Source organism: Schistocerca gregaria, chromosome 1 (genome assembly GCF_023897955.1).
Source record: "Schistocerca gregaria isolate iqSchGreg1 chromosome 1, iqSchGreg1.2, whole genome shotgun sequence".
Lineage (NCBI taxonomy): Eukaryota > Metazoa > Arthropoda > Insecta > Orthoptera > Acrididae > Schistocerca > Schistocerca gregaria.
The window spans coordinates 1,108,767,079-1,108,794,346 of record NC_064920.1 but is presented as its reverse complement, the minus strand read 5'-3'; the positions used below and the strand labels follow the sequence as shown (position 1 = coordinate 1,108,794,346).

Sequence of the window (27,268 nt, the reverse complement as noted above, 5' to 3'; positions counted from 1 at the left end):
CGCAACCACAAACGCCTTTGTTCTAATAACGTCCACCCCAAATCCTTTATCATTTCAGTGACACTCTCTTCCCTATTCCGCGGTAATACAAACCGTGCTGCTCTTCTTTGAACTATCTCTATGTACTCCATGAATCCTACCTGGTATGGGTCCCAGTCCGCGCAGCAGTACTCCAAAAGAGGACGGACAAGCATAGTGTAGGCAGTCTCCTTAGTAGGTCTGTTACATTTTCTAACTGTCCTGTCAAACGAAAAGTAGTCTTCGGTTCGCCTTCCACACAATTTTCTATGTGTTTTTTCGAGTTTGATTTGTTCGTAACTGTAATTCCTAGGTATTTAGTTGAATTTGCGGCATTTAGAATTGAAGTTTAACGGATTCCTTTTAGCACTCAAGTGGATGGCCTCAGACCTTTCGTTATTTAGGGTCAATTGTCAATTTTCGCACCATACAGATATCTTCTCTACATTGCTTTGCAATTTGTTTTGATCTTCTGATGACTTTACTAGAAGATAAATGACAGAATCACCTGCAAACTGCCTAAGACGGCTGCTCAGATTGTCTCCTAAATCGTTTATATAGATATGGAACAGCAGAGGGCCTATAACACTACCTTGGGAAACGCCAGAAATCAGTTCTGTTTTGCTCGATGACTTTCCGTCAGTTACTACGAACTGTGCCCTCTCTGACAGGAAATAACGAATCCAGTCACATAGCTGAGACGATATTCCATAAGCATGCAATTTTAGTAAAAGCCGCTTCTGTGGTACAGTGTCAAAAGCCTTGTGTAAATGTACGAGGGTTGACTGAATGCCTCCACCTTCGTAACTCTTCAAGAGTTGGCAGCATTGGTATGTGACAGGTACTGGCTTGTCCTGTAGGCTCTTCTCTACATCTCTAGTTGGCGGAAAGCCTTAGCATTGAACCGTTGTGTTGTTACAGTGTAAAGTATGTAACTATGCGCAGATGGTCGGTCAATGCAATTTAAGCAAAGTGTAGTCATTGAATTCTTGACAGCAACAGGTGTCACCCCAAACGAGATTCATCAGAGAATGAAAACAGTTTATGGTGAGTGTGTTGATATGAGTATTGTGCGTCGTTGGACGATTGAGTTTAAAGATGTTGAGGCGGGAACATCTGACCTGCGAGACAAACAAAGAGTTGGTTGTTCTGTAACAGCATCCACCGAGTTTCACAAACAAAATGTTGACAGGTTGATTCAGGACGATCGTCGTATCACTCAGAGAGAAACTCCAAACACAATCGGCATTTTCCAGGAACATGTGGGTCGCGTTATTGCTTTGCTTGGCTATTGGAAGATCTGTGCACGATGGGTACCCCGGATGCTGACTACTGAAATGAAAGCGCACAGACTTGAAATTTAGCACCGTGTGACTTCCATCTGTTCCCGATTATGAAAGATGATCTGCGGGGACACCATTATGCTTCTGACGAAGACATTGAGAGAACTGTGAGACTGTGGTTGCGGAAGCAGAATGTCGACTTGTTCCCTGACAGCTTCAGAAAACTTGTACATCGTTGGCAGAAATGTATCCAATTGTCTGGTGAATATTGGTTATTAAAGATCGCATTCTAAGGATTATTTCTGCATTTGATTTATTACAATATTCCCACCCAAACCAAATTAATGAAGGTGGAGGAATTACTTTTCATTCAACCCTCGTAGAACTACGGAATCAATCCTCGTAAAAGTGATCTACAGATGAATAAAAGATGATCTGCGGGGACACCATTATGCTTCTGATGAAGACATTGAGAGAACTGTGGTACTGTGGTTGCGGAAGCAGAATGTCGACTTGTTCCCTGACAGCTTCAGAAAACTTGTTCATCGTTGGCAGAAATGTATCCAATTGTCTGGTGAATATTGGTTATTAAAGATCGCATTCTAAGGATTATTTCTGCATTTGATTTATTATAATATTCCCACCCAAACCAAATTAATGAAGGTGGAGGCATTACTTTTCATTCAACCCTCGTAGAAATACGGAATCAATCCTCGTAAAAGTGATCTACAGATGAATAAAAGATGATCTGCGGGGACACCATTATGCTTCTGATGAAGACATTGAGAGAACTGTGGTACTGTGGTTGCGGAAGCAGAATGTCGACTTGTTCCCTGACAGCTTCAGAAAACTTGTTCATCGTTGGCAGAAATGTATCCAATTGTCTGGTGAATATTGGTTATTAAAGATCGCATTCTAAGGATTATTTCTGCATTTGATTTATTATAATATTCCCACCCAAACCAAATTAATGAAGGTGGAGGCATTACTTTTCATTCAACCCTCGTAGAAATACGGAATCAATCCTCGTAAAAGTGATCTACAGATGAATAAAAGATGATCTGCGGGGACACCATTATGCTTCTGATGAAGACATTGAGAGAACTGTGAGACTGTGGTTGCGGAAGCAGAATGTCGACTTGTTCCCTGACAGCTTCAGAAAACTTGTTCATCGTTGGCAGAAATGTATCCAATTGTCTGGTGAATATTGGTTATTAAAGATCGCATTCTAAGGATTATTTCTGCATTTGATTTATTATAATATTCCCACCCAAACCAAATTAACGAAGGTGGAGGCATTACTTTTCATTCAACCCTCGTAGAAATACGGAATCAATCCTCGTAAAAGTGATCTACAGATGAATAAAACTACTGCTACTGCTACTACTAGTACTACAACTGCTAGTTTTCATATGATATATCCGTGATACATTTTTATAACTAAGAATATTGGGGTGCAGCATTCAAAAATGTTAGACCCAACTACTAGAACAGGAGCACAAGCTCAGCTTGAGAAGGGATGGAGAAGGAAAGTGGCCGTCTCCTGTCGAAGGAAGCATCCGGGTGGCAGGCTGGGACATGAAATGCCGCCCTTCCCCTCCCCACCTCCCCACCCTCTCAAATGGGAGTCCAGTGCACAAATGCATGCGGCCTGCTTTAGAAACAGGACAACACTTCGGTGATGGTAATGATAATGGAGTATTGTGGGATCGACTTACTTGTAGAGCACGTCCTCGGCGTTCTTCATGTTGCGGAAGTACTCGTGCGTGTCTGAGTTCATCACGACTGTGTAGTTGATGCGGCTCTGGCGCGCCAGCTGCTCCAGGGATTGCACCGGTGACTGCGGGAGAAGAACACAACGTCTGTGCTTCGCTTGGTGTCCAGTTCACAGCAAAAGGTCTGAGTACTCTACTACATGCACGCAGGGAGAATCCGCAAAAAAATTTTAGGCATGACAGCTGGCAACAACATCGAGGTTCGTGTAATACAGTTATATAATTATCGTCCATATTTTTCCAAAATTTTTGAAAAAACAATGTGCTCAATAGCAGTCTCATATTAAACGAAACAATTTATTTAGCGTATCACAATTTCGATTCTAGAAAGATTGCTCGACTGAGATTTCCATGTATACATTTACTCATTAAATATCACAAGCCTTAAATAACAAAATATCGCCTGCCGGTATTTTTTGTGAGCTATCAAAGGTGTATCTCATCTAATACCCTCAGAAAAAACTCAGTTTTTATGGAACTGAGGGCTTTACACACATCTGGTTCGATTCACACTTAAAAATAATGCAAAGAATTATGCTGAATAATTAAAACGATTTTCGAAGGAGAGAAAATCTTGGTGACTGGAGAGAAAAAAAAAGGGAGTCTCTCAGGGCTCAATGTTGGGTCCACTTCTATTCCTATCCTCCGTTAATTCTGAAAAAAACACGCTATATTCATTTCCATACAACAAACAGGTTCACACCAAGAACTGATGTAGCACAGGGGTCAGTAAATAGGGCAGAATGCTCCAAATTTTTGGCTGTAAACATTGATGAAAACAAGAACTGGAATAAGTACCGTATAATGCTGAGCTTCTCAGACAGCTAAGTTCAGCTACCTTAGCTTTTCGTATAACTGCTACTCTTGGAAACAAACGAATAAACTTCCTTACATAGTTTGCATATTTTCACTCAATAATGTCTATGTAATAATTTGCCGGGGTAACTGACCACATAGATTGCCCAAAGAGAACAGTACGAATAATATGTTGAGATTACCCGCTGTTGTCCTTTAGGTATCTCTTCAAATTAGAGGTTTGTAATTGCAGCCTTGCAACGAAGGAATTGTCTGAATGGGACGGAAATCGATAGATCTGATGTATATGTACAGACATACAAATGATTACTATTTCAGAAGCATTGGATGATTAATTCAAAAGAAAGAGATTCACAAACTGAGCAAGGCAGTGACGCGTAAGTCCACCTTTAGCCCTTAAGCAAGCAGTTATTCGGCTTAGCACTGACTGACAGAAATATTGGATGTCCTCCCAAGGGATAGCGTACCGAATTCTGTCCATTTGTCGCGTTAAATCGTCAAAATCCCGAGCTGGTTGGAGGGCCCTTACCATAAAGCTCCGTTTGTTCTCAGTTGTGGAGAGATCCGGGGACCTTGTTGGCCAAGGTAATTTGGTAAGCACAAAGAAACTCTCACCGTGTGGGAGCGAGCTTTACCTTGCTGAAATGTAAGCCCAGGATAGGTCGCCATGAAGGACAACAAAACAGGGCGTAGAATAACGTCACTGTACCGCTGTGCTGTAAGGATGCTGCTGATGACAACCAAAGGGGTCCTGCTACGAAAAGAGACAGCACCCCAGACCATTTCTCCTGGCTGTCGGACTGTATGGTGGGTGACGGTCAGGTTGGTTTGTCCAGGGCGTCTCGTACACATCTTCGGCATGAAATCTCATTGGCTGGAGTCAGTGATAAGTTCCATATTGAATCGAGCCCGATGCCAATTTTCCTGAAACTGTAATCATTTGTCTGTCGGTACATGTGCATCAGATCTACTGATTTCCAGCTCATTCGGATAATTGCTTCGTTGTGCGTCGTTTTTTTTCTTGAGTGTATGTCATATACAATATAATGAATTTCTTCATAAATCGTTCATCAAAATTTGAGAAGAACAGCGATGTCCATATCAACAACACTGAAGGAAAAAGTAATCTTCATTGCCGCTTATGAAAGTTGTCACTAGCTCAGAAAGGAGTGTAACATACAGCAACAGAATACCACGAAATGTTTGACAGGTAGCAAAGCAAGTTTTAAATCTAACCTAAAATCGTTTCTCCTGGGGAACTCATCCTATTCCATTGACGAATTTCTACTTAAAAACTGGAAGCGAGTAAAAAAAGAAAAATTTGTTTGTGAGCGTAGTTGCTCGAGCAGTACTAAAAAAATAATATGATCATTAATGTTAGGACTAGTCACGTATACGTACAACTGACTCTTTCCACACCGTTTCGATAAAAGAAGCGTTCAGATAATCTATATGACAAGCAGATAGCTAACTAACAGAGATCTGCATTGAATTCTTCACTGCTGAACAAATTGTGCCAACCAAGATCCATTGGCTCGTCCTGGAACACACGTTCTTGGAATTTTAGCAGTCGACCTCCCAGTGAAGCAAAACGCCACTCTCATAGGGTCTGCCGACTAAAGAGTCCCGCAACGAAACGCGAGGTACTTCTATTTAATCACCTTGGCAATGGTCACCAACAGATGAGCAATATCCAACAATCGGTCGAACAAGAGTGTTTATGTAATTTCTATCGTGGGTGCACTCCAAAAAAGTCAGCGGTGCTGGCGCAATACTATGTACAGCAAGACGGCTAAAACCCTAAATTGATAGCTTTGAGAGGTTTGGGGAAAATCTAAGAGTGTATTGACAGGGTATGAGAGCTAGGTGGTATTTACACCACAGTACTTCTTTCCAGGCAGTAAGCAGACATGTACTAAATTTACTTGAAATCAATCCAGCGATTTAGTAGGTGGTGTCTAAAATAAACACACACACAATATATATATATACTCCTGGAAATGGAAAAAAGAACACATTGACACTGGTGTGTCAGACCCACCAAACTTGCTCCGGACACTGCGAGAGGGCTGTACAAGCAATGATCACACGGACGGCACAGCGGACACACCAGGAACCGCGGTGTTGGCCGTCGAATGGCGCTAGCTGCGCAGCATTTGTGCACCGCCGCCGTCAGTGTCAGCCAGTTTGCCGTGGCATACGGAGCTCCATCGCAGTCTTTAACACTGGTAGCATGCCGCGACAGCGTGGACGTGAACCGTATGTGCAGTTGACGGACTTTGAGCGAGGGCGTATAGTGGGCATGCGGGAGGCCGGGTGGACGTACCGCCGAATTGCTCAACACGTGGGGCGTGAGGTCTCCACAGTACATCGATGTTGTTGCCAGTGGTCGGCGGAAGATGCACGTGCCCGTCGACCTGGGACCGGACCGCAGCGACACACGGATGCACGCCAAGACCGTAGGATCCTACGCAGTGCCGTAGGGGACCGCACCGCCACTTCCCAGCAAATTAGGGACACTGTTGCTCCTGGGGTATCGGCGAGGACCATTCGCAACCGTCTCCATGAAGCTGGGCTACGGTCCCGCACACCGTTAGGCCGTCTTCTGCTCACGCCCCAACATCGTGCAGCCCGCCTCCAGTGGTGTCGCGACAGGAGTGAATGGAGGGACGAATGGAGACGTGTCGTCTTCAGCGATGAGAGTCGCTTCTGCCTTGGTACCAATGATGGACGTATGCGTGTTTGGCGCCGTGCAGGTGAGCGCCACAATCAGGACTGCATACGACCAAGGCACACAGGGCCAACACCCGGCATCATGGTGTGGGGAGCGATCTCCTACACTGACCGTACACCTCTGGTGATCGTCGACGGCACCCTGAATAGTGCACGGTACATCCAAACCGTCATAGAACCCATCGTTCTACCATTCTTAGACCGGCAAGGTAACTTGCTGTTCCAACAGGACAGTGCACGTACGCATGTATCCCGTGCCACCCAACGTGCTCTAGAAGGTGTAAGTCAACTAGCCTGGCCAGCAAGATCTCCGGATCTGTTCCCCATTGAGCATGTTTGGGACTGGATGAAGCGTCGTCTCACGCGGTTTGCACGTCCAGCACGAACGCTGGTCCAACTGAGGCGCCAGGAGGAAATGGCATGGCAAGCCGTTCCACAGGACTACATCCAGCATCTCTACGATCGTCTCCATGGGAGAATAGCAGCCTGCATTGCTGCGAAAGGTGGATATACACTGTACTAGTGCCGACATTGTGCATGCTCTGTTGCCTGTGTCTATGTGCCTGTGGTTCTGTCAGTGTGATCATGTGATGTATCTGATCCCAGGAATGTGTCAATAAAGTTTCCCCTTCCTGGGACAATGAATTCACGGTGTTCTTATTTCAATTTCCAGGAGTGTATATATGGCTATTCAAAAAGAAGTAACAAATTTATACATATATTGGTTGCAAACTACAAAAAATAGAAACACCATTTCAACTTTCCTGGAAAGAGAAAAGTTCAAATTCATTCACTCATTCATTGCTAGCACCATGTGTAACAAGACAAATGGAAATGGCGGCTTATTTCCTGACACACTTGAAGCAGCTGATTTCTCGTTGTCGAATTCACAGTCTCAGCAAAGCGGTGTAGCAGAATGAAAAGGGTGTCAGGTATAAGGGGGGATAATAACGCGGACGTGCTTATACAATTTCGCTAAGCACGCCCGACGTTACCTGAATGACACCATTCCAGGACGTTGGATTGGAAGAGTAGGAGCAGAAGATGAACTTCATCGCCGGCGGCCTCCCAGGTCTCTAGGCCTCGCACCTTGTGACTTTTATTTGGCGGGTTACGTAAATGACTTCATTTTTATCCTCCCTATGCCTGTCACTTGAAATTCTGCGAAATCGCCTTGTTGAAGCTGTGAATTCCATAACGAGAGACTAGCTGCTTCGTGTGTAGGAGGAAAATGAGCCACCGTTTCGTAATTTGTCGTGTAACACATGGTGCTCACATTGAATGCACAAAAATTTGAACTTTTCTCCTTTCAGGAACTTTGACATTGTGTTTCTATCTTTTGTAGTTTGGGAGCAATAAATTTTAGAAGTGTGTTTCTTCTTTTTCAAAAGCCCTGTATATCATTAACAAAGTTGTTAACAATGAACACTAACTTTGTTAATAAAACCAACAAAAATCGGTAAAAACTAGCAATATACGCATGTGACACACCTTTATGTAGCTCTTCATGTTATGTAGGGAATGAACACGTTTCTATTATTTTTAAACAAATAGTTATAAATTATTCATTGAGTAAGTTTAAAACGGAGACCAATACAAATATTTCTTCTGATATACACAAATGATTATCGGTAGCATGAGAGAGCTCTTCCGTTATCCCATCAATCCACATGTTTATTTAAAGAGATTTTTGTAACTTAATATCGGTTAGATTATCATTTGACTTACGTAGGACTGCAGTGCCAAAGCGAATAGAGTTGCTATAGTGATTAGTTTTACTGCTGTTCCATTTGTGGTGTACAAAACTGAATAAAGACAGTTAATATTGCTATGTTTAAAATTGAATAATGGTGTTGCTAATCAATTAGGAAAATTTTCTATATTTATTTAAAATCTGTAAGTATTATAATATGTTGAGTCTTACAAATAACGGTCATACTGTAAATTGTTGTATCGAGTAAAGTAGTAGTCACATGGCCAAGGTTTATATAAACAAAGAAGAGAGGTGCTCGTTTCGTCTTCGTCGTTTGGTCAGTGGGGCTGGTCTTGGCAAGGTATTTGAAGAGACTGTGCGGCCATAGAGCTGCTTGGGTTTAAGTGTGGTAATTAGGACTTGGAAATATTTTCGGTGTCCATCACTTCGGAACTTAGAAATACTTTGGAACTCTGAGTGAAGTGAACGTAAGCTCACAGCTGGTTTCTCAGTGAGTGAATATTTACCGACTGCGGTAAATTTATTACTGTGTAATGACTTGCATGTGGATGTTGTACTCTGCGATTTTCTCTGCAGTTTTAGTGACTTTGCTCGTCGGCGCCAAGCATTTAGTTCGCATTCGTTACTGCCGGTTAACGCTTTGTTTGCACTGCAGATTAATCATTTTATGCTGTCCTGAAACTACAGGGTGAGTCACTAACTATTGCCACCAAGAATAACTCCGGAAGTATGATAGGAGCTGAAAAGTTTGTGGGACAAAAGTTGCATGGGACAACGGGGGCCATAATATGACGTTCTTTTATTGCTGCTAGGTGGGGTCGCTTCAGAGATATGAAGGTCAACTTTGCTTTTTAAATGGGATGCTATAGTTTGGTACTTATTTTCTGATAGCGGCTATCGAGACGATCCAATGATGCATAACAGTAAGGTCTTTGAAGGTCAACGAAGGTCACAAAGGTGGCGTGGACGACCATTTACAGGAGGTGTTAGAATTGATGACCATTAGTATCAATTCAGAGGCGTCAAGTCTGGCGAACGAGCCGGCCACAACACATCTCCTCCGCGTCCAATCCAACGATTTGGGAATTGTCTCTGCAACTCATTTCCAGCGAAATTTTGCCGGCACTCATCATATTGATACCACATTCTGTTCCTTGTTTCCAAAGGTATTTCCTCCAATAACAGACTTAATGTTTCTTGCAGGAATGTGATGTACTTCCTACCATTAAGATTTCCTTCGATAAAATAGGGGCCTATAATTCTGTCTTTCAGAATCCCACACCATACATTCACCGACCACGGTTTTTGGTGTGCAACTTGCCGCAGCCAACATGGATTTTCAGCTGCCCAATAATGCATGTTACGCAAATTAACATTTCCATGGTTCGTGAATGTAGCCTCGTCAGTAAATAAAACCAGATTAATGAATCAGTCATCCCTCTGAATCTGAAGTTGAGCCCATCGGCAGAATTCAGTGCGACGCATACAATCCGTACCAGTTAATTCTTGGTGGAGGCTGATATGGAAAGGATGATATTTATGGCGACGCAGAACACGAACAACACTACTCTGGCTCATACCAGATTCCCTTGCGATTTGACGCGAACTAATACAAGGACCTCGAATAACAATGGCAAGAGTACCAATTTCCGATTCCTCGTTAGTAACTTTCCTTTGCCGGATATGTTTCCGATATGTTAAAGATCCAGTTGTTCTCAATTTATCATACACATATTTAAATATACTACGTGTAGGTTGAGTACCTTGAGGATATCTTTCAGCGTAAAAGTCTCTAGGTCTCATTGAATTTCGTTGGCATTCTCCGTAAATGAAAAGCATATCGACTTGTTCTTCGAAACAATACATCATTCACATTCGCTTGATTCGACGATACTAGTGTTTCCGTTCCTATTTGTGTTGCATTGCGAAACCGTCGAATGGTGTTTACATGTCAATGACACGTTAAATGGATGGTATTTTTGTCTTTACATAATTTAAAATTAATTAATTTATTCCTGTTGATTAAATTGTTCCGGATGAAATTAACACGTAACTAATTAAGCTGGTGTACCGTTGATTGTGCAAACTTAAGGATCAAAGTTCGCTTAGGAGTTTGCGAAGAACAAAGGAACATTGTCAACTTAAGCGAGTGATTGTATTCCGTTTTACTGCAAAGGTGTGATATTGTACAGTAATTAAAAATCATATGAATCTCGCACTTAAGTACTTATTCAGCCATTTATTTGTATGGGAAATTAGTTAAGTTGTGCAGAAAATTACGTTACCGAGTACACACCATGGTATGGGATGCAATATCATAGTGACATAGTGATAAGTAGGCTCATACTGCAAAGTTGTTTGTAAATTTCACTAGATTTTGTAATCACTGAAATAACATATGCTCTCTCAGGCCGTGAAGTTTTATTTAGTTTCCTACACCTGTCGATGTAGTCCAATTAAGAACGAATAATATACCAAATACATAAGTAGGGCCGGCCACTGTAGCCGAGCGGTTCTAGGTGCTTCAGTCTGGAACCGCGCGACCGCTACAGTCATCCTCCCTCAGGCATGAATGTGTGCGATGTCCATAGGTTAGTTAGGTTTAAGTAGGTCTAAGTTCTAGGGGACTGATGACCTCAGCTGTAAAGTCCTATAGTGCTCAGAGCCATATTTGACCAAGAACGGTGCCTCTGAAATGTCGTCAATACGTTGCAACTGTGAATCATGGTCAGAACAATGTTCCGAGTAGTTGTGAGCGCGCTACGTCGGAGGTAAGTGAATTGGAATGTGGGAAAATGATTGGTGCTCGTATGGAGAGTTCTTCTGTAACCAAGATGGCCGAGGTGTTTCGTATTTCAGGAGCCACATTCTAAACATTCATGGTGGTGTCTGATTGTTCTATATCGTGTCTCCCTACCACTTTCGCGCAACGACGCTCTGAGCGTGTTTTTTAGGGAATTAACTAGTTTGAACCTGGGACCTGTTGCTGGTAAGGAGACGCCAGACCACACACGACATGTAGAGTTCAGTGAGACTAGCGATGATATAACCAAATACTTAATGATCTCAGCGTCAGCTCCACTGCACTCCCTGTAAAAGAATCTTAATACTAACTAAATTTAGTGAAAGGGGTTCAAGGCTTTCCTATTTTTAGTTAGCTGGTAAAATAACGTCGAAAAAGCAGTAACGTTTACCATTGGAAATTTTATTCTACTTACAAAACGTTGTTTATAAATTGCACTATTGATAAAAGGAAATGTTTCAATACAGGATGGTAAAAACCAACTGCGTTCAACAAAAATGTGAACGAATATTCCCTGAGTGGGTTTCCAAGTTCTACAATGGATCGAAGGATGACCTATGCCATATCAAGTTTCACAAAAGAGAAAACTATCAAAATGGTCTACAGTGACCCTCAATTATCTTTAATTACTTATCTAACTTGTCGTAAATTACAGTGGCTGATGTGGCTTCTCAATAACAATATAACAGAAAAATTATCGAGTTTCAGATTTTTACTTCAAGTGGCAAATGTGAACACCATGAGCTTTAATTTACGATCGACACTAGTATTACGCAAAAAGGGGGTGTAACAAATGAGACTTCTGCAGTTCTGAATGAAGCTTTATGCGCTCAAAAATGCGGCATCGCTTGCGTTCATTACCTTGTCGGTGTTTAGGCAGCGTCAGGGCAGCGGCGAGCAGCACAGCTCCGCTCACCTCGCCATCTCGGAAGCAACTCCCTCCTAACTTCTCCTTACTACAATTTACCGAAGTTGGTTTAAAAAAAACTATCTAGCTGTGTTTTCATCTGACCAATCAGGGTCTCAATGTTAACCTTAAGCTCCGACTACATAAATTCTGTCTATCCAATGAGAAACGTTATACTTTTCGTGGTGGGGCAATGTTTTTAAAGTTTGCAACGTAACAGAGACGCGAAAAAGTCTCACGCTAAAACCTGAAGCTGGTGTGGTCCTTTTAGCGTTATCGTAAGATCTATACTGTTCTTCTGGAGGGCTCTATCTTTTAACATGGGCTGGCGGGTGGTCCTAATGTAACAGACACGCGAAAAAGTCTCACGCTAAAACTTGCGGGTGGTAGTGGCCCTTTTTGTGTTATCGAAAGATCTATACTGTTTTTCTGGAGGGCTCTAGCTTTTAACATGGGCTGGGGGGTGGTCCTTGACGTAACAGAGACGCGAAAAAGTCTCACGCTAAAACGTGCGGGTGGTAGTCTTAGAGGTAGGCTAGCGACGTGGGTGTCCGGTCCGTCCTTTATCGTAGGGCCTTCTAGCTTAACACGGTTTTGCTTTCGTCTTCTGTTCTCGTTTCTCCCCTCGGAACTGCGTCGGTCTCATGGTGGGAAGATACGACATGCATTTAGGCATTCTTGTGTTAGTCTGGGGTATTCCATTTGCTCACTCGTTACTTGTATTACTTTGGTTAATTTAATGTCACGATTTATTCGGAGCTATGTGACATACTACTGGATTTGCTTATCATGTCAGTGTTTTCATGGAAGGTGTTGGATTTGCCTGACACCTTACAACATTCCGCTGGGTCACAATGTGGACGAATGTGTGTGTTGAGTGATCGTGACAGATGACAACCGAAGAGGAATGCGATGAAAAGCAAGAGAGTGACAGCTGCAAAAGTCACGCCACAACTGAATGTCGCACTCACGAACCCAGTCGGCATCAAAACAACACGAAGGGAGCTCCATAAGCAGGGCATTGCAGGGTGAGATATAGTTCCAAAATCACCCATCTGTGACATAAATGCCCATAACAGGAAAAGGTAGTGCCGAAGGCGTAAAACCTGGACTGCGCAGCCGTAGAAGATATCGTTTGGTCGGATGAGCCTTGGTTCACACTATTTTCAACTTCCGGCCAAGTCTGCATTGGAAGAATGAAACATGGCTGGGTTCCGTGAGGTTTGGGTAGCCATATCGTAGCAGTCCATGGTTCCCTTGGGTATTCCACAACACTGCATTACTTTCAACGTTCATGAGACTATTTTGGCTGATCACGTTCATGCCACTGTGAAATGCCAATGGCGATTATATGTTCCAAGACGACAGAGCCCCTGTTCACGAATCTCACACCACCCAGGCTAGTTTTGTGAGCACGAGAATGATCCCTCACATATTTTCTGGCCACCAAAGTCACTAGACCTCAAATTATTGGCCCTTCGTGGTCTACTTTGGAGAGAAGTGTGCGTTGTCGTATCGACCTCTATCATCGTTACTTGAACTTTCCATTATTTTGCAGGAAGAATGGTACAAGATTCCCTTGAAAACCACGAAATACCTGTATTTCTCCAGCCTAGAAGACCGGAGGTTCTTTTGAATGGCAATGGTTTTCCTACACAGTATTAGGCAGGGTGCTGTGTTGTGTTTTCGATGTTTCCATATTTTTGTCCACCCCCTTTACCTGTTACACTGCTGGCCATTAAAACTGCTACATCACGAAGATGACGTGCTACGGACGTGACATTTAACCAACAGGAAGAAGATGTTGTGATATGCAAATGATTAGCTTTCCAGAGCATTCACACAAGGTTGGCGCCGGTGGTGACACATACAACGTGCTGACGTGAGGAAAGTTTCCAAGCGATTTCTCATACACAAACAGCAGTTGACCGGCATTGCCTGGTGAAACGTTGTTGTGATGCCTCGTGTAAGGAGGAGAAATGCGTACCGTCACGTTTCCGACCTTAATGAAGGTCGGATTGTCGCCTATCGCGATTGCGGTTTATCGTACCACGACATTGCTGCTCGCGTTGGTCGACATCCAAAACTGTTACCAGAATATGGAATCGGTGGGTTCAAGAGGGTAATACGGAACGCTGTGCTGGATCCTAACGGTCTCGTATCACTAGAAGTCGAGATGACAGGCATCTTATCCGCATGGCTGTAACGGATCGTGCAGCCACGTCTCGATCCCTGAGTCAACAGATGGGGACGTTTGCAAGACAACAACCATCTGCACGAACAGTTGGACGACGTTTGCAGCAGCATGGACTATCAGCTCGGAGACCGTGGCTGCGTTTACCCTTGACGCTGCATCACAGACAGGAGCGCCGGCCACGGTGGCCGAGTGGTTCTAGGCGCTTCAGTCTGGAACCTAGCGACAGCTACGGTCGCAGGTTCGAATCCTGCCTCGGGCATGGATGTATGTGATGTCCTTAGGTTAGCTAGGTTTAAGTAGTTCTAAGTTCTAGGGGAGTGATGACCTCAGATGTTAAGTCCCATAGTGCTCAGAACCATTTTGAACAGACAGGAGCGCCTGCGATAGTGTACTCGACGACGAACCTGGGTGCACGAATGGCAAAAAGTCATTTTTTCGGATGAATCCAGGTTATGTTTACAGCATCATGATGGTCGCATCCGAGTTTGGCGACATCGCGGTGAACGCACATTGGAAGCGTGTATTCGTCATCTCCATACTGGTGTAGCACCCGGCGTGATGTTATGGGGTGCCATTGGTTACACGTCTCGGTCACCTCTTGTTCGCATTGACGGCACTTTGAACAGTGGACTTTACATTTTAGATGTGGTACGACCCGTGGCTCTACCCTTCATTCGATCTCTGCGAAACCCCACATTTCATCAGGATAATGCACGACCGCATGTTGCAGAACCTGTACGGGCCTTTCTGCGTAGAGAAAATGTTCGACTGCTGCCCTGGCCACTCATTCTCCAGATTTCTCACCAACTGAAAACGTCTGCTCAATGGTGGCCGAGCAACTGGCTCGTCACGATAAGCCAGTCACTACTCTTGATGAACTGTGGTATCCTGTTGAAGCTTCATGGGCAGCTGTGCATATACACGCCACCCAAGCTCTGTTTGACTCAATGCCCAGGCGTATCAAGGCCGTTATTACGGCCATAGGTGGTTGTTCTGGGTACTGATTTCTCAGGATCTATGCACCCAAATTGCGCGAAAATGTAATCACATGTCAGTTCTAGTATAATAGATTTGTCCAATGAATACCCGTTTATCATCTGCATTTTAATGGCAAGTAGTGTAGAAAGTCTGAATTCAGTCTCAAATTTAGTACGATACTCGCTTCTCTCACATTCTGTTCACAAAAAGACAGTGTGAAACTTATGAAATGGCTTCAGGAAGTCAGGGGACGCGGTACCAACCTGATCGCCACCACGTTTCGCCAGATAGCAGAGTAACACCAGTGCTAGGGTGGACGTACCTTCATCCTCTCGACGGTGAGGAAGGCCGCCAGGTTGGCGGTGAAGGTGGCCAGCATGAGCACCACGAAGAGCCAGTAGGCGGCCACCAGCGTGCGGCCGGAGAGGGCCTTGGGCGCCTCGCCGCCCCCTTGCGGAGTGAATGACGTCAGCGCGAACCAGAAGCTCTCCTTCAGCGTGAATTCTCTGCAACGGAACGTCACGTGGGGGTTACCTACAAGTAAAGTACGAGCTGCGCCGGACAAAACGTTAGTCACTGCCTTAAAAAAGCACAGTGGTCACTTTGGAGCATTGTAGACGATGTTTAACTGGTACCAGTCACGTTACCATCTTCCGCTGACGGGGGCTTCGCCACTGTATTGATTCCAAGGAAGAGATTTTCACTCTGCAGCGGTGTGTGAAACTTCCTGGGAGATTAAAACTGTGTGCCGGACCGAGACTCGAACTCGGGACCTTTGCATTTTGCGGGCAAGTGCTCTACCAAATGAGCTACCCAAGCACGAATCACGCCCCGTTCTCACAGCTTTACTTCTGCCAGTACCTCGTCTCCTACCTTCCAAACTTTACAGAAGCTCTCCTGCAAACTTTATAGAACTAGCACTCCTGAAAGAAAGGATATTGCGGAGACATGGCTTAGTCACAACCAGGGGGATGTTTCCAGAATGAGAGCTTCTATAAAGTTTGGAAGGTAGGAGACGAGGTACTCGCAGAAGTACTGCTGTGAGGACGGGGCGTGAGTCGTGCTTGGGTAGCTCATTTGGTAGAGCACTTGCCCACGAAAAGCAAAGGTCCCGAGTTCGAATCTCGGCCCTGCACACAGTTTTAATCTGCCAGGAAGTTTCATATCAATCCACACTCCGCTGCAGAGTGAAAATCTCATTCTGGAAACATACTCCAGGCTGTGGCTAAGACATGTCTCTGCAATATCCTTTCTTTCAGGAGTGCTAGTTTTGCAAGGTTCGCAGGAGAGCTTCTCTAAAGTTTGGAAGGTAGGAGACAAGGTACTGGCAGAAGTAAAGCTGTGAGGACGGATCGTGAGTCGTGCTTGGGTACGTCAGTTGGTAGAGCCCCTACTTGTTAAACGCAAAGGTCCCGTGTTCGAATTTCGGTCCGGCACACAGTTTTAATCTGCCAGGAAACTTGATTCCAAGGAATCAGGGCAGGGAGATACACGAGGTGGATAAAAATATGGGAACACCAAATATACAACACAGTACCTTGCCTAATACTGTGCTGGACAACCATAGGCATTCAAAACAGATACTAGCCGTCTCGTGATGGATAAACAGGGATCAAGCATAGTTTTCAAGAGAATCTTGTAACATTCTTCCCGCAAAACAGTGGCAGGTTTAGGTAATGATAATGGAGCTGGACAGCGATTACACACCCTTCTCTCCAAAGCAGACCACAAAGTCTCAATGATATTGAGATCTGGTGTCTGTCATGGCCAGGGGAGATGAGACACTTCATGCTCGAGCTCACACAACCAGTCCTGTTCGACGCAAAGTGCGTGAACAGAGGCTCTGTCGTCTTGGCCCACAGCATCACGATTACAAACATTGTACCGTGGGATGGATCTGATCAGCCAAAATAGTCGTATAATCTTCGGCAGTAATGCAGACACGCAGAGCAACCATGGGGCTCATGGAACACCGTGATAGGGCTGCTCAAATCATCACTGAACCACCATCATGTGTCACTCTTGGGAAGTAGAATCGGCCAGAAGCTAAAAACAGTATGGAACAAGACTCATCAGGCCAAATGACAGTCTTCCCTTGCCTGCAGTCCAGGTTTTTACGCTTTCGGATCATTTTTTCCTGTTTCGGATATTTTCATTACCGATTAGTGGTTTTAGAATTCCAGCTAGTCCTTACACGGGACGTTAAACTCAATCTGCCTACCTTCTTTTTCTACCAAGTCCTGCAATTCGCTGCTTATGGGGCTCCCTTCGTCTGTGGTCAGATTCCGTGAACGTGGTGGCCATGTAGTTGGCGCATTTCGGCTCATCCACTTACCAGCTAGCCTATCAGCGTCTTTTACTTGATGCATCATTGTACACTTGTATGGTTTCAGATGCAACCATTTCGTTAACACGCACCAAACAGTCAGAATCGGGCGCCCAGCTGTCGAGAAGAACGTCGGATCGATTTTGCGGAGCCGTCCACAAAGATTCGTCTCACTTGTTCCTCTTTGTCATCAGACACACGTGGACTGTCCGAGGAGTTGTTATGTCTTACCGAACATGAAGTTTCAATAAAACGCATACGCCACTCATAAATAAAAGACCCACTCGAAGGATCTTTACCATACTCTGTATGAAAATTACGTTGCAAAGTTGTTGCAGACTTCGAGTCTTCAAACCAAAACACGCAGCGAGCAGTTCGGGACAGGTAAAGGCAGCCATGTTTGCTACAACTGTCGACAACGCTTGCGCTGGCCCACCCTCTGGACTAGCGTCCCGCCTGAGTGTAAACTTGACCTATTTCCCTTCAAGATGACACCAAGACTAAGTCTTTGAGGGGTGTGAATGAGTTTGTATGCATTTTCAAAGTTGTACAGTCCTTTATCGTACATCTTGGACTAACATCGTGCTTGGATGAAACTTCCTGGCAGATTAAAACTGTGTGTCGGACCGAGACTCGAACTCGGGACCTTTGCCTTTTGCGGACAAGTGCTCCACCAGCTGAGCTACCCAAGCACGACTCACGAGCATTCCTCACAGCTTTACTTCCACCAGTACCTCGTCTCCTACCTTCCAAACTTCACAGAAGCTCTCCTGCGAAACTGCAGTTTCATATCAGCGCACATTCCGCTGCAGAGTGGAAATTTCATTCTGGAAACATTCCCAAGATTGTGGCAAAGCGATGTCTCCTTAACATCCTTTCTTCCAGGAGTGCTGGTCCTGCAAGTTTCGCAGGAGACCTTCTGTAAATTTTGGAAGGTAGGAGACGAGGTACTGGCGGAAGTAAAGCTGTGAGGACGGGTCCTGAGTCGTGCTTGGGTAGCTCAGATGGCGCCGGCACGTTAGCTCAGCGCTTTCAGTCAGAGACCTGGCCGGTCTCTGTAAAACAAAAACTGAGTGAAAGCATCAACAACGAACTTCAAAGTATGTCGTGTGACGTCGGCTACGACCAAATACAACGAACAACAACGAACAAAATGAAAAAAAGAAAGGTGGAGCACTTGCCCGCGAAAGGCAAAGGTCACGAGTTCGAGTCTCGGTCCAGCACACAGTTTTAACCTGCAAGGAAGTTTCATATCAGCGCACACTCAACTGTAGTATGAAAATTTCATCGTGTTTCATTTTTGCAACTGAAATAGTAGTTAAAACTCGAAATATCATGTTCATAAAAAAGACAACATTAAATTATAATTTTGTTTTTACGAATATTAACAAAAAACACCGTGATTAACTTCCTTGAACTGATAAAAACTAGAACGCTAGATCGTATATGTACAGCATATGATCATAACATTAAAATTAGCTATTTCTGTTTAGCAAATTTGAACAGCTCCTTAATGTATAAGAACTGTATTCATTTGGAAAACGTACGATATGTTTCTCACAAGAAAACTGAGGAGGGAGGTGACTGTCAGGTGCGTTGAGAGACAGACATATTTTATAATTTCTGGGTATATTAAAGTGTTGTGCAATGTTAGCGCTTATGTTGCAACTTTAGTGGTTTTCATATACCACGTATCGGTTCTAAGAGTCGTTGGGCGTATTTTTCCTGTTATTTCGGCGGATACTAGCGACTCAGTTTTTGCATTTGTATCTCAGCCCAAAAAATCACTGACCGTCACGTCTTCCATGCGAAGCCCATTAGCCCAGTGGCAGTCTCAGACCACTTCCCTTGATCCTTGCTGTCAAGATTCTTGAAACTTGGCATTGTGCCCTAAAAAGATTGGAATTTCATTATTACAGTACAGTTTATAGGGGTTTACGAAAACAACGAAACACTGCGACAAAGGCATACTTGAATGTACACTAAGTGATCGAAAGTATCCGGACACTCGAAAAACATACGTTTTTCATATTAGGTGCATTGTGCTGCCACCTATTGCCAGGTATTCCATATCAGTGACCTTAGTAGTCATTAGACATCGTGAGAGAGGAGGATGGGGCGCTCCGCGGAGCTCACGGAATGCGAACGTGGTCAGGTGATTGGGTGTCACTTGTGTCATACTTCTGCACGCGAGATTTCCACACTCTTAAACATCCCTATCTTCACTGTTCCCAATGTGATAGTGAAGTGGAAACGTGAAGGGAGACGTACTGCACAAAAGCGTACAGGCCGACCTCGTCCGTTGCCTGACAGAGACCGCCGACAGTTGAAGAGGGTCGTAATGCGTAGTTGGCAGACATCTATCCGGACCATCACACAGGAATTCTAAACTGCAGCAGGTTCCACTGCAAGTACAATGGCAGTTAGGCGGGAGTTAAGAAAACTTGGATTTTATGGTTGAGCGGCTGCTCATAAGCCACACATCACGCCGGTAAATGCCAAACGCACCTCGCTTGTTGTAAGGAGCGTAAACATTGGACGATTGAACAGTGGAAAAACGTTGTGTGGAGTGACGAATCATGGTACACAATGTGGAGATCCGATGGCAGGATGTGGGTCTGGCGAATGCCTGGTGAACGTCATCTGCCAGCGTGCGTAGTGCCAACAGTAAAATTCGGAGGCTGTGGTGTTATGATGTGGTCGTGTTTTTCATGGAGGGGCTTGCACCACTTACTTTGCGTGGCACTATCACAGCACAGGCCTACATTGATGTTTTAAGCACCTTCTTGCTGTGGAAGTGTAATTCGGGGATGGCGATTGCATCTTACAACACGATCGAGAAGCTGTTCATAATGCACGGCCTGTGGCGGAATGTTTACACGACAATAACATCCCTGTAATGGACTGGCCTGCACAGCGTCCTGACCTGAATCATATACAACACCTCTGGGATGTTTTGGAACACCGACTAGGTGCCAGGCCTCATCGACCGACATCGATACCTCTCCTTAATGCAGCACTCCGTGAAGAACGGGCTGCCATTCCCGAAGAAACCCTCCAGCACCTGATTGAAAGTATGCCTGCGACTGTGGAAGCTGTCATCAAGGCTAAGGGTGGGCCAACACCATGTTGAATTCCAGCATTACCGATGGAGGGCGCCACGAACTAGTAAGTCATTTTCAGCCAGGTGTCCGGATACTTTTGATCACATAGTGAAAATGCAGACGCTAGCAAAGACTGCAGGTTGCACTGTTGTATTTGACAACGAAAAACATCTTTGAAATGTCCTCAGTACGTTGTATCAGTCGTGGTCAGAACAGTGTGTTGTGCAGTTTCGAGTAAGGCGTTGTGTCGGAGCTAAGTGTATTCGAAAGTGGGCAAATGCTTGATAATTGTACGGTGGCTACTTTCGTAACCAAAGTAGCCGAAGCGCTTGGAGTTTCAAGAGGCGTACAGGGCAAGCGGGAAAACATCATCCGGTAAATCACAGTGCGTATATGTTGAGTGATCGTGACGGACAGTTATAAAGTAAGAGGACTGCAGCTACAAAAGTCTCTACAGAACTTAACGTCGCTCTCGTGAATTCTGTCAGCACCAAAACGACACTAAGGGAACTCCAAAAGTAGGGCACTGGGGCGAGCTGGAATTCCAAAACCACTCATCACTATTGCAAACGCCCTTAACAGGGAAACGTGGAGCCGAAACCATAAAGCCTGGTCTGTGTAGCAATGGAAGAGTGGCATTTGGTCGAAAGAGTATTATTTCGCACTGTTTCCAACTTCTGGCCCTAGTTCACATCCCAAGAGCGGTGCATTGAAGGGGTTCGGTGATGATTTGGGAAGCCGTATTGTGGTTTTCAATAGGCCCCAAGGTTTCAGTAAGGTTTATGCACCAAATGAATTGTCAATAAATCGAAGTTGGTCTGGTATTTTATCATTCGGTGCATTTTTCAATGTAAATATAACGAAAGTTATCTGTTTATTCAGAATATTGTCACTTCTAATACACTGCTGGCCATTAAAATTGCTACACCACGAAGATGTGCTACATACGCGAAATTTAACCGACAGGAAGAAGATGCTGTGACATGCAAAAGATTAGCTTTTCAGAACATTCACACAAGGTTAGCGCCGGTGGCGACACCTACAACGTGCTGACATGAGGAAAGTTTTCAACCTATTTCTCATACACAAACAGCAGTTGACCGGTGGTGCCACGTGAAACGTTGTTGTGATGCCTCGTGTAAGGAGGAGAAATGCTTACTATCACGTTTCCGACTTTGATAAAGGTCGGATCGTAGCCTATCGCGATTGCACTTTATCGTATCGAGACATTGCTGCTCGTGTTGGTCGAGATCCAATGACTGTTAGCAGAATATGGAATCGGAGGGTTCAGGAGGGTAATAGGAACGCCGTGCTGGATCCCAACGGCCTCGTATCACTAGCAGTCGAGATGACAGGCATTTTATCCTCATGGCTGTAACGGATCGTGCAGCCACGTCTCGATCTCTGAGTCAACAGATGGGGTCGTTTGCAAGACAACAACCATCTGCACGAACAGTTCGACTTCGTTTGCAGCAGCCTGGACTATCAGCTCGGAGACCATGGCCGCGGTTACCCTTGACGCTGCATCACAGACAGGAGCGCCTGCGATGGTGTACTCGACGACGAACCTGGGTGCACGAATGGCAAAACGTCAAGCTCTGTTTGACTCAATGCCCAGGCGTATCAAGGCCGTTATTACGGCCAGAGGTGGTTGTTCTGGGTACTGATTTCCCAGGATGTATGCGTGAAAATGAAATACATGTCAGTTCTAGTATAATATGTTTGTCTAATGAATATCCGTTTAGCCGGCCGGAGTGGCGGTGCGGTTCTGGGCGCTGCAGTCTGGAGACGAGCGACCGCTACGGTTGCAGGTTCGAATCCTGCCTCGGGCATGGATGTGTGTGATGTCCTTAGGTTAGATAGGTTTAATTAGTTCTAAGTTCTAGGCGAGTGATAACCTCAGAAGTTAAGCCGCATAGTGCTCAGAGCCATTTGAACCATTTGAAGCCAAACCCGTTTAACATTTGCATTTCTTCTTGGTGTAGCAATTTTAATGGCCAGTAGTGTATAACGAAAATTATCTGTTTATTCGGAATATTGTCACTTCTAATATCTTTGCATGCTGAGCGCATGAGTGATACAGAGTCTCTGATTTCCAGTGGTTGTATTATTGAGAAAAGCGCGGGAAAACTAGTAGGTGTCAGTCAAGTCGCGCCGCAGCCTTGAGCATTAGTATACTCTGTTCATCATAAGAATAAACCTGATTTAAACATTACGCTATATATTCTTTCGCGTTTGCTTGGATCTCATTGGATTTCGTTTCACGTGGAGCGGAAGCCAAGTTGTGACCAGTACAGTCAAGTAAGATCATAAGGATACGTTTTATGCTGTGTAAAACGCACATAGATTGAGCGATAATGTGCGGGACAATAGCTTTACCGGCGCATTAAACTCTGACAGCATTGCCAACCAGCGGTCTGACTAGCCTGGAATGATATGAGCAGCTACAGTTCAGACGTAAAAAGAAACGGGCAAAGGAACAATATAGCTTCGAATGTCATTTCATTTTTAAAAAAAATGAAGTAATATTAGGCAAAAATTTACCACTCGTCCTCTCTTGACATAGTATTATAATCACAAATAAGAGTGATGAAAATTCCTAACTTAAATACAGCGTAATTTTTCTGAGAGATTCATGTGTGATGCAAAAGTATACTGCAGGGATTTCACCGTACTGTTGAATACTGAAGCCAGTGAAGGTGCTAATTACAGTCAGTCGTCTGATAATCTCTTAGCTCTTTCCTTATCGGAATCCGAGAAATACATTTCAGTAATGGAACTGTAATCTGTTACTTTGACAAGGGGCTGACCAGCAACACAATCCACGAAGCAACCGAGGTGCCGCATATTCTCATCTTCTTTTATGACGTGTCGTTCTACATACATCCCGCCAACGTTCGGTAGTGACCCGAAAAAGCTGCGTGCGTTGGATCCATTACGTCTGGTAGCTTAAAAGTCTTGTTATTTCTCGGGCCAAATCCCTTAACTTGGTTCCATATCAGTTCTGTTGGGTTCATGTTGTAATGGTACAGTAGCAAATGTAAAAATTCAGCATTTGTATGGTGTGCTCGATGCTGTGAAAATGATTGTTTTTCATGTTTCTGCGACGCATCTGTGGTATAAAACAATGGACATACTCCAAATAAAGAGTATTTAGTTTTTTCCTTAAAAAATAAATTGTTATGTTTTCTTAATTTAGGCAACCTTTGTTAACAGTCTTTCATAAAATATCAACAACTGAGAATTGATATTTGAAAGCACGAATTTCGAGTGCAATACGTAATTAAAAACGACAAAACGTGCATTATTCATAAAATGATGATGAATTTTACATTTACGAGTCGTAGGTGATTCAGATCGAACGAGGAAAAAATTGACTAATGCGAGACTTGAACCAACTACACATGTGCAGTAAAAAGTCCGCCAGACTATTACGCTTCCGAGTCCGCTGAACACAAACTTTCGTTTTCCTTCCAACTGTATCTAATACAGTCCCTCGGAAAACTTCAAAGCCGATTATCTCTGTAAATTTATGACAAACATAAAGAACAACCTGTTTCTCGGCACTTTTTTACCGTGTTCCACACGCGTGTTTCACTACGCGCAGAGATTTCTATTGCAGATGTTCCATGGTGTGTGACCGGAAGATGAAGAGTAATTTTTAAGATTCTTGTAGAAAGAGATTGTACTTCAGAAAAGGGTAAGATACTTTGAGCTTTCTATTTGCAAGCGTGAGTTCAGTAATTATTTTGTGCAAAGATTTCATTGTGTCCAACGTGTTGGTAATCAGAGAGAACAATCAATCATTTGTTCAGTTTTAAATTAGCTCGCCCCCATTTAGATTAGTTAGATAAAAAACAGTATTACAAATTCAAGAAAACAAATTTTGGTAATTATCGAGTACGACAATGCGGAGAGAGAGAATGCTTATTGTTGGTATTAGTCAGAGTTCTTTTTCGTCTCATTAAAAGAATTTCAAACTAATACCTTTTGTCATTTATAGAATTTTTCGGAAATCATATTTTCACTGTTCCAAGAAACGTGTTCGGTAAACATTGCGTTGTCATGCTGAGCACTTTAGTAGAAATAATAATTAATGATTTAGAAAACAGAATGAAAAACTAATTTGATGAAACATCAACTTAAATGAAATAACTATAAGAAGGCAAAATGCCTTGCAGTGATTTATTTTAGCTCATCATTTGCAATGAAGTCAGAGCAGAATCAGGTTAGCCGTTGCAACGAAAGAATTTGCTGTAGGGCTTAAATGAGCGTTTTTGACAGAATATTAGAAACAGTTTTCAATTAGTGAAATTTCATGTAAATTCTACACATGCTTTTTTTGTAATAGGGCACATTTAAATTATGTACAGTTAGCCATTGTGAGCATTGTTGTGAATAGATCTTTCGTGCAATCTACCATACAGATAATCAAATACAATTCAGATAATTAAAATCATATTCATATCAAGTAATCTGCATAAATAAGTTTGTGTTAAAAATAGGATACCTACGCTGATTCTAGTTATGAGCCTGTAATCCGAATTCAGAAATCAGGTAGTTTTCAGACTGTTAGCGAGAAATTTAGCTACACACAGTTTCAACATATGGGTCATTCCATCTCATATCAACTAACAGTCAGATTTGGATGATTTTTTTTTTTCATGTAATGTACCCACTAACACTAGTTTAAATTTGAAATTTCAGATTTTTCTGACCTTTGGTTTTTGAGTTTCAAGGGTTTAAAAATCAAGAAAACCTCCATTTTTGATCAATCGATGATTGTTTTAAAATGCTGTAGCTCAAAAACTATACAACCTAGAGAGCTCAAACTTGCACCATTGTTTTCCTCTATAAATTTCCTTCAATTTGATAAGTAATATGACTATGCTAGCTAAGACTGAAAATTTTAAACTATTCCAAAAACATTTTTTGAAATTTCCAAAATACACACCCTCAGATTTCTTTATAAAAATTATATGTGTTGTCCAGTCTAACTGACTACAGGCATGCAAAAATTCAAGATGGGATCTCAATGGGTTCTTGTATAAAATAATATTTTATTACCGCAATACACACTACTGAGGTGAAAAGCAGACTATTTCTAGGCTATGAATACTAAGGTAGGCCTATGTAATTCTAACAAACTTATATTATTATGTTAGCCTTTTTATGCAACATTACCCTCTTATTGTTTGTTAATTCATTAAATGATATTATAATGCAAGAATAAAATATATAAAAAAGTAATAACTTAAGAATCTTACGATTTTGTACGACATTCACTTTTTATTATAAAGAACGTGAGATTTTCATATAGGGTCAAGGCTCTAGTTTTGGCCACTACCTCACTTATGGCCACCTTGATGTAATGGGGAAGCTACACTGCATCCTTTCGTCATATATTATAAATAGGAGAGAAAACTAAGACACGTGCAGTATGTCTTCATATCAGATTGCCTGAAACATACTACAGTCTCTATGTATTCCAGAAAAAATTGCTAGAAATCATAAAGCAAACCTTGCCTTTTGCACTTAAAAAGATTACTTACTATTCTGATGGAAGCACTGCACAATATAAAATTAGAAAAACTTCCTTAATTTGTGTTTGCATACAACTGATTTTGAAGTTGAGGCAGAGTGAGAGTTCTTTGCAACATCCCATGTCAAGAGCACATGTGATGGCCTTGGTGGAACTGTTAAGCGGCTAGCTGCTAAAGCCAGCTTACAAAGCCTATATAACCAACAAATCTTAACACCCAAATCACTTTATATATTTGCCATAGAAAACATAAAAATCATTGACTTTGAATATTGCACAATATAGAACTATGAACTGACCAAAGGATACTTACTTTAGTGACTCAAAAGCGATTGTGAGAACACAAAAGTTTCACTCATATAAACCCTGCACAGAGAGTCAAATTACTGTCAAGCCTTATCATTTTAGTATGGATGAGTCTCTTGAATATGTGACAACACTGAACCAAATAACACTGTCACATATGGAAAATATTACTGCTGGATTTGTGGCAGTAGCATATGACGACTCTTGGTGACTAGGATGCATTGAAGAAAAATACAATGACATGTACTGAATAAATGTTTTACACCCAAAAGGTCCAGACCAGTCTTTTTACTATCCACAGCCAAGAGATATATCAGAAGTACCAGGAAATACTCTTTTACAAGCACCGAATCCAACAACAGCTACGGGAAGAACCTACACTTTAAGTGCTAAAGAAATGAAGTTGTCTTCTCTTGCTTTGGGGAAAATATCTTAAAATATCATAAAATAAGCACATTTAAATTATGTTACACCTACCCTCACTAAACATTAAGTTGTATGAATACCATGTGTATTAACTTTGTAAATACCAATTGGTTAGAAATACAGTTCTACTCTTGCAGATATCAACAAGTTAATCTTTTTCCCAAGTGAAATTACTTATATGCCAATTTCTGATATAATGAACTTGTTGTAAATGATTACAAATAACAATGGAAAACCAAGAAAAAGGTAATATCTGCCATTTACAACTAAGGATGAAGGTGAGTGGCGCTATTCAAAATTTTAACTTGTAGCTTGTATATTACCAATTAAAATGTGTTCA

At 42.9% G+C, this 27,268-nt stretch overlaps 1 protein-coding gene across 1 annotated transcript in view; it reads right to left on the bottom strand.

Moving 5' to 3' along the window:
* The window catches only part of LOC126315899 (ionotropic receptor 25a), a 208,827-nt gene that overhangs the window by 30,430 nt on the left and 151,129 nt on the right, over positions 1–27,268 (bottom strand). The window contains exons 12-13 of the mRNA XM_049992710.1: positions 15,547–15,730; positions 3,020–3,141 (exon numbers count right to left, since the gene is read on the bottom strand). Of these exons, the coding sequence (XP_049848667.1) occupies positions 3,020–3,141; positions 15,547–15,730 (306 nt within the window). The remainder of the gene's footprint in view (positions 1–3,019; positions 3,142–15,546; positions 15,731–27,268) is intronic.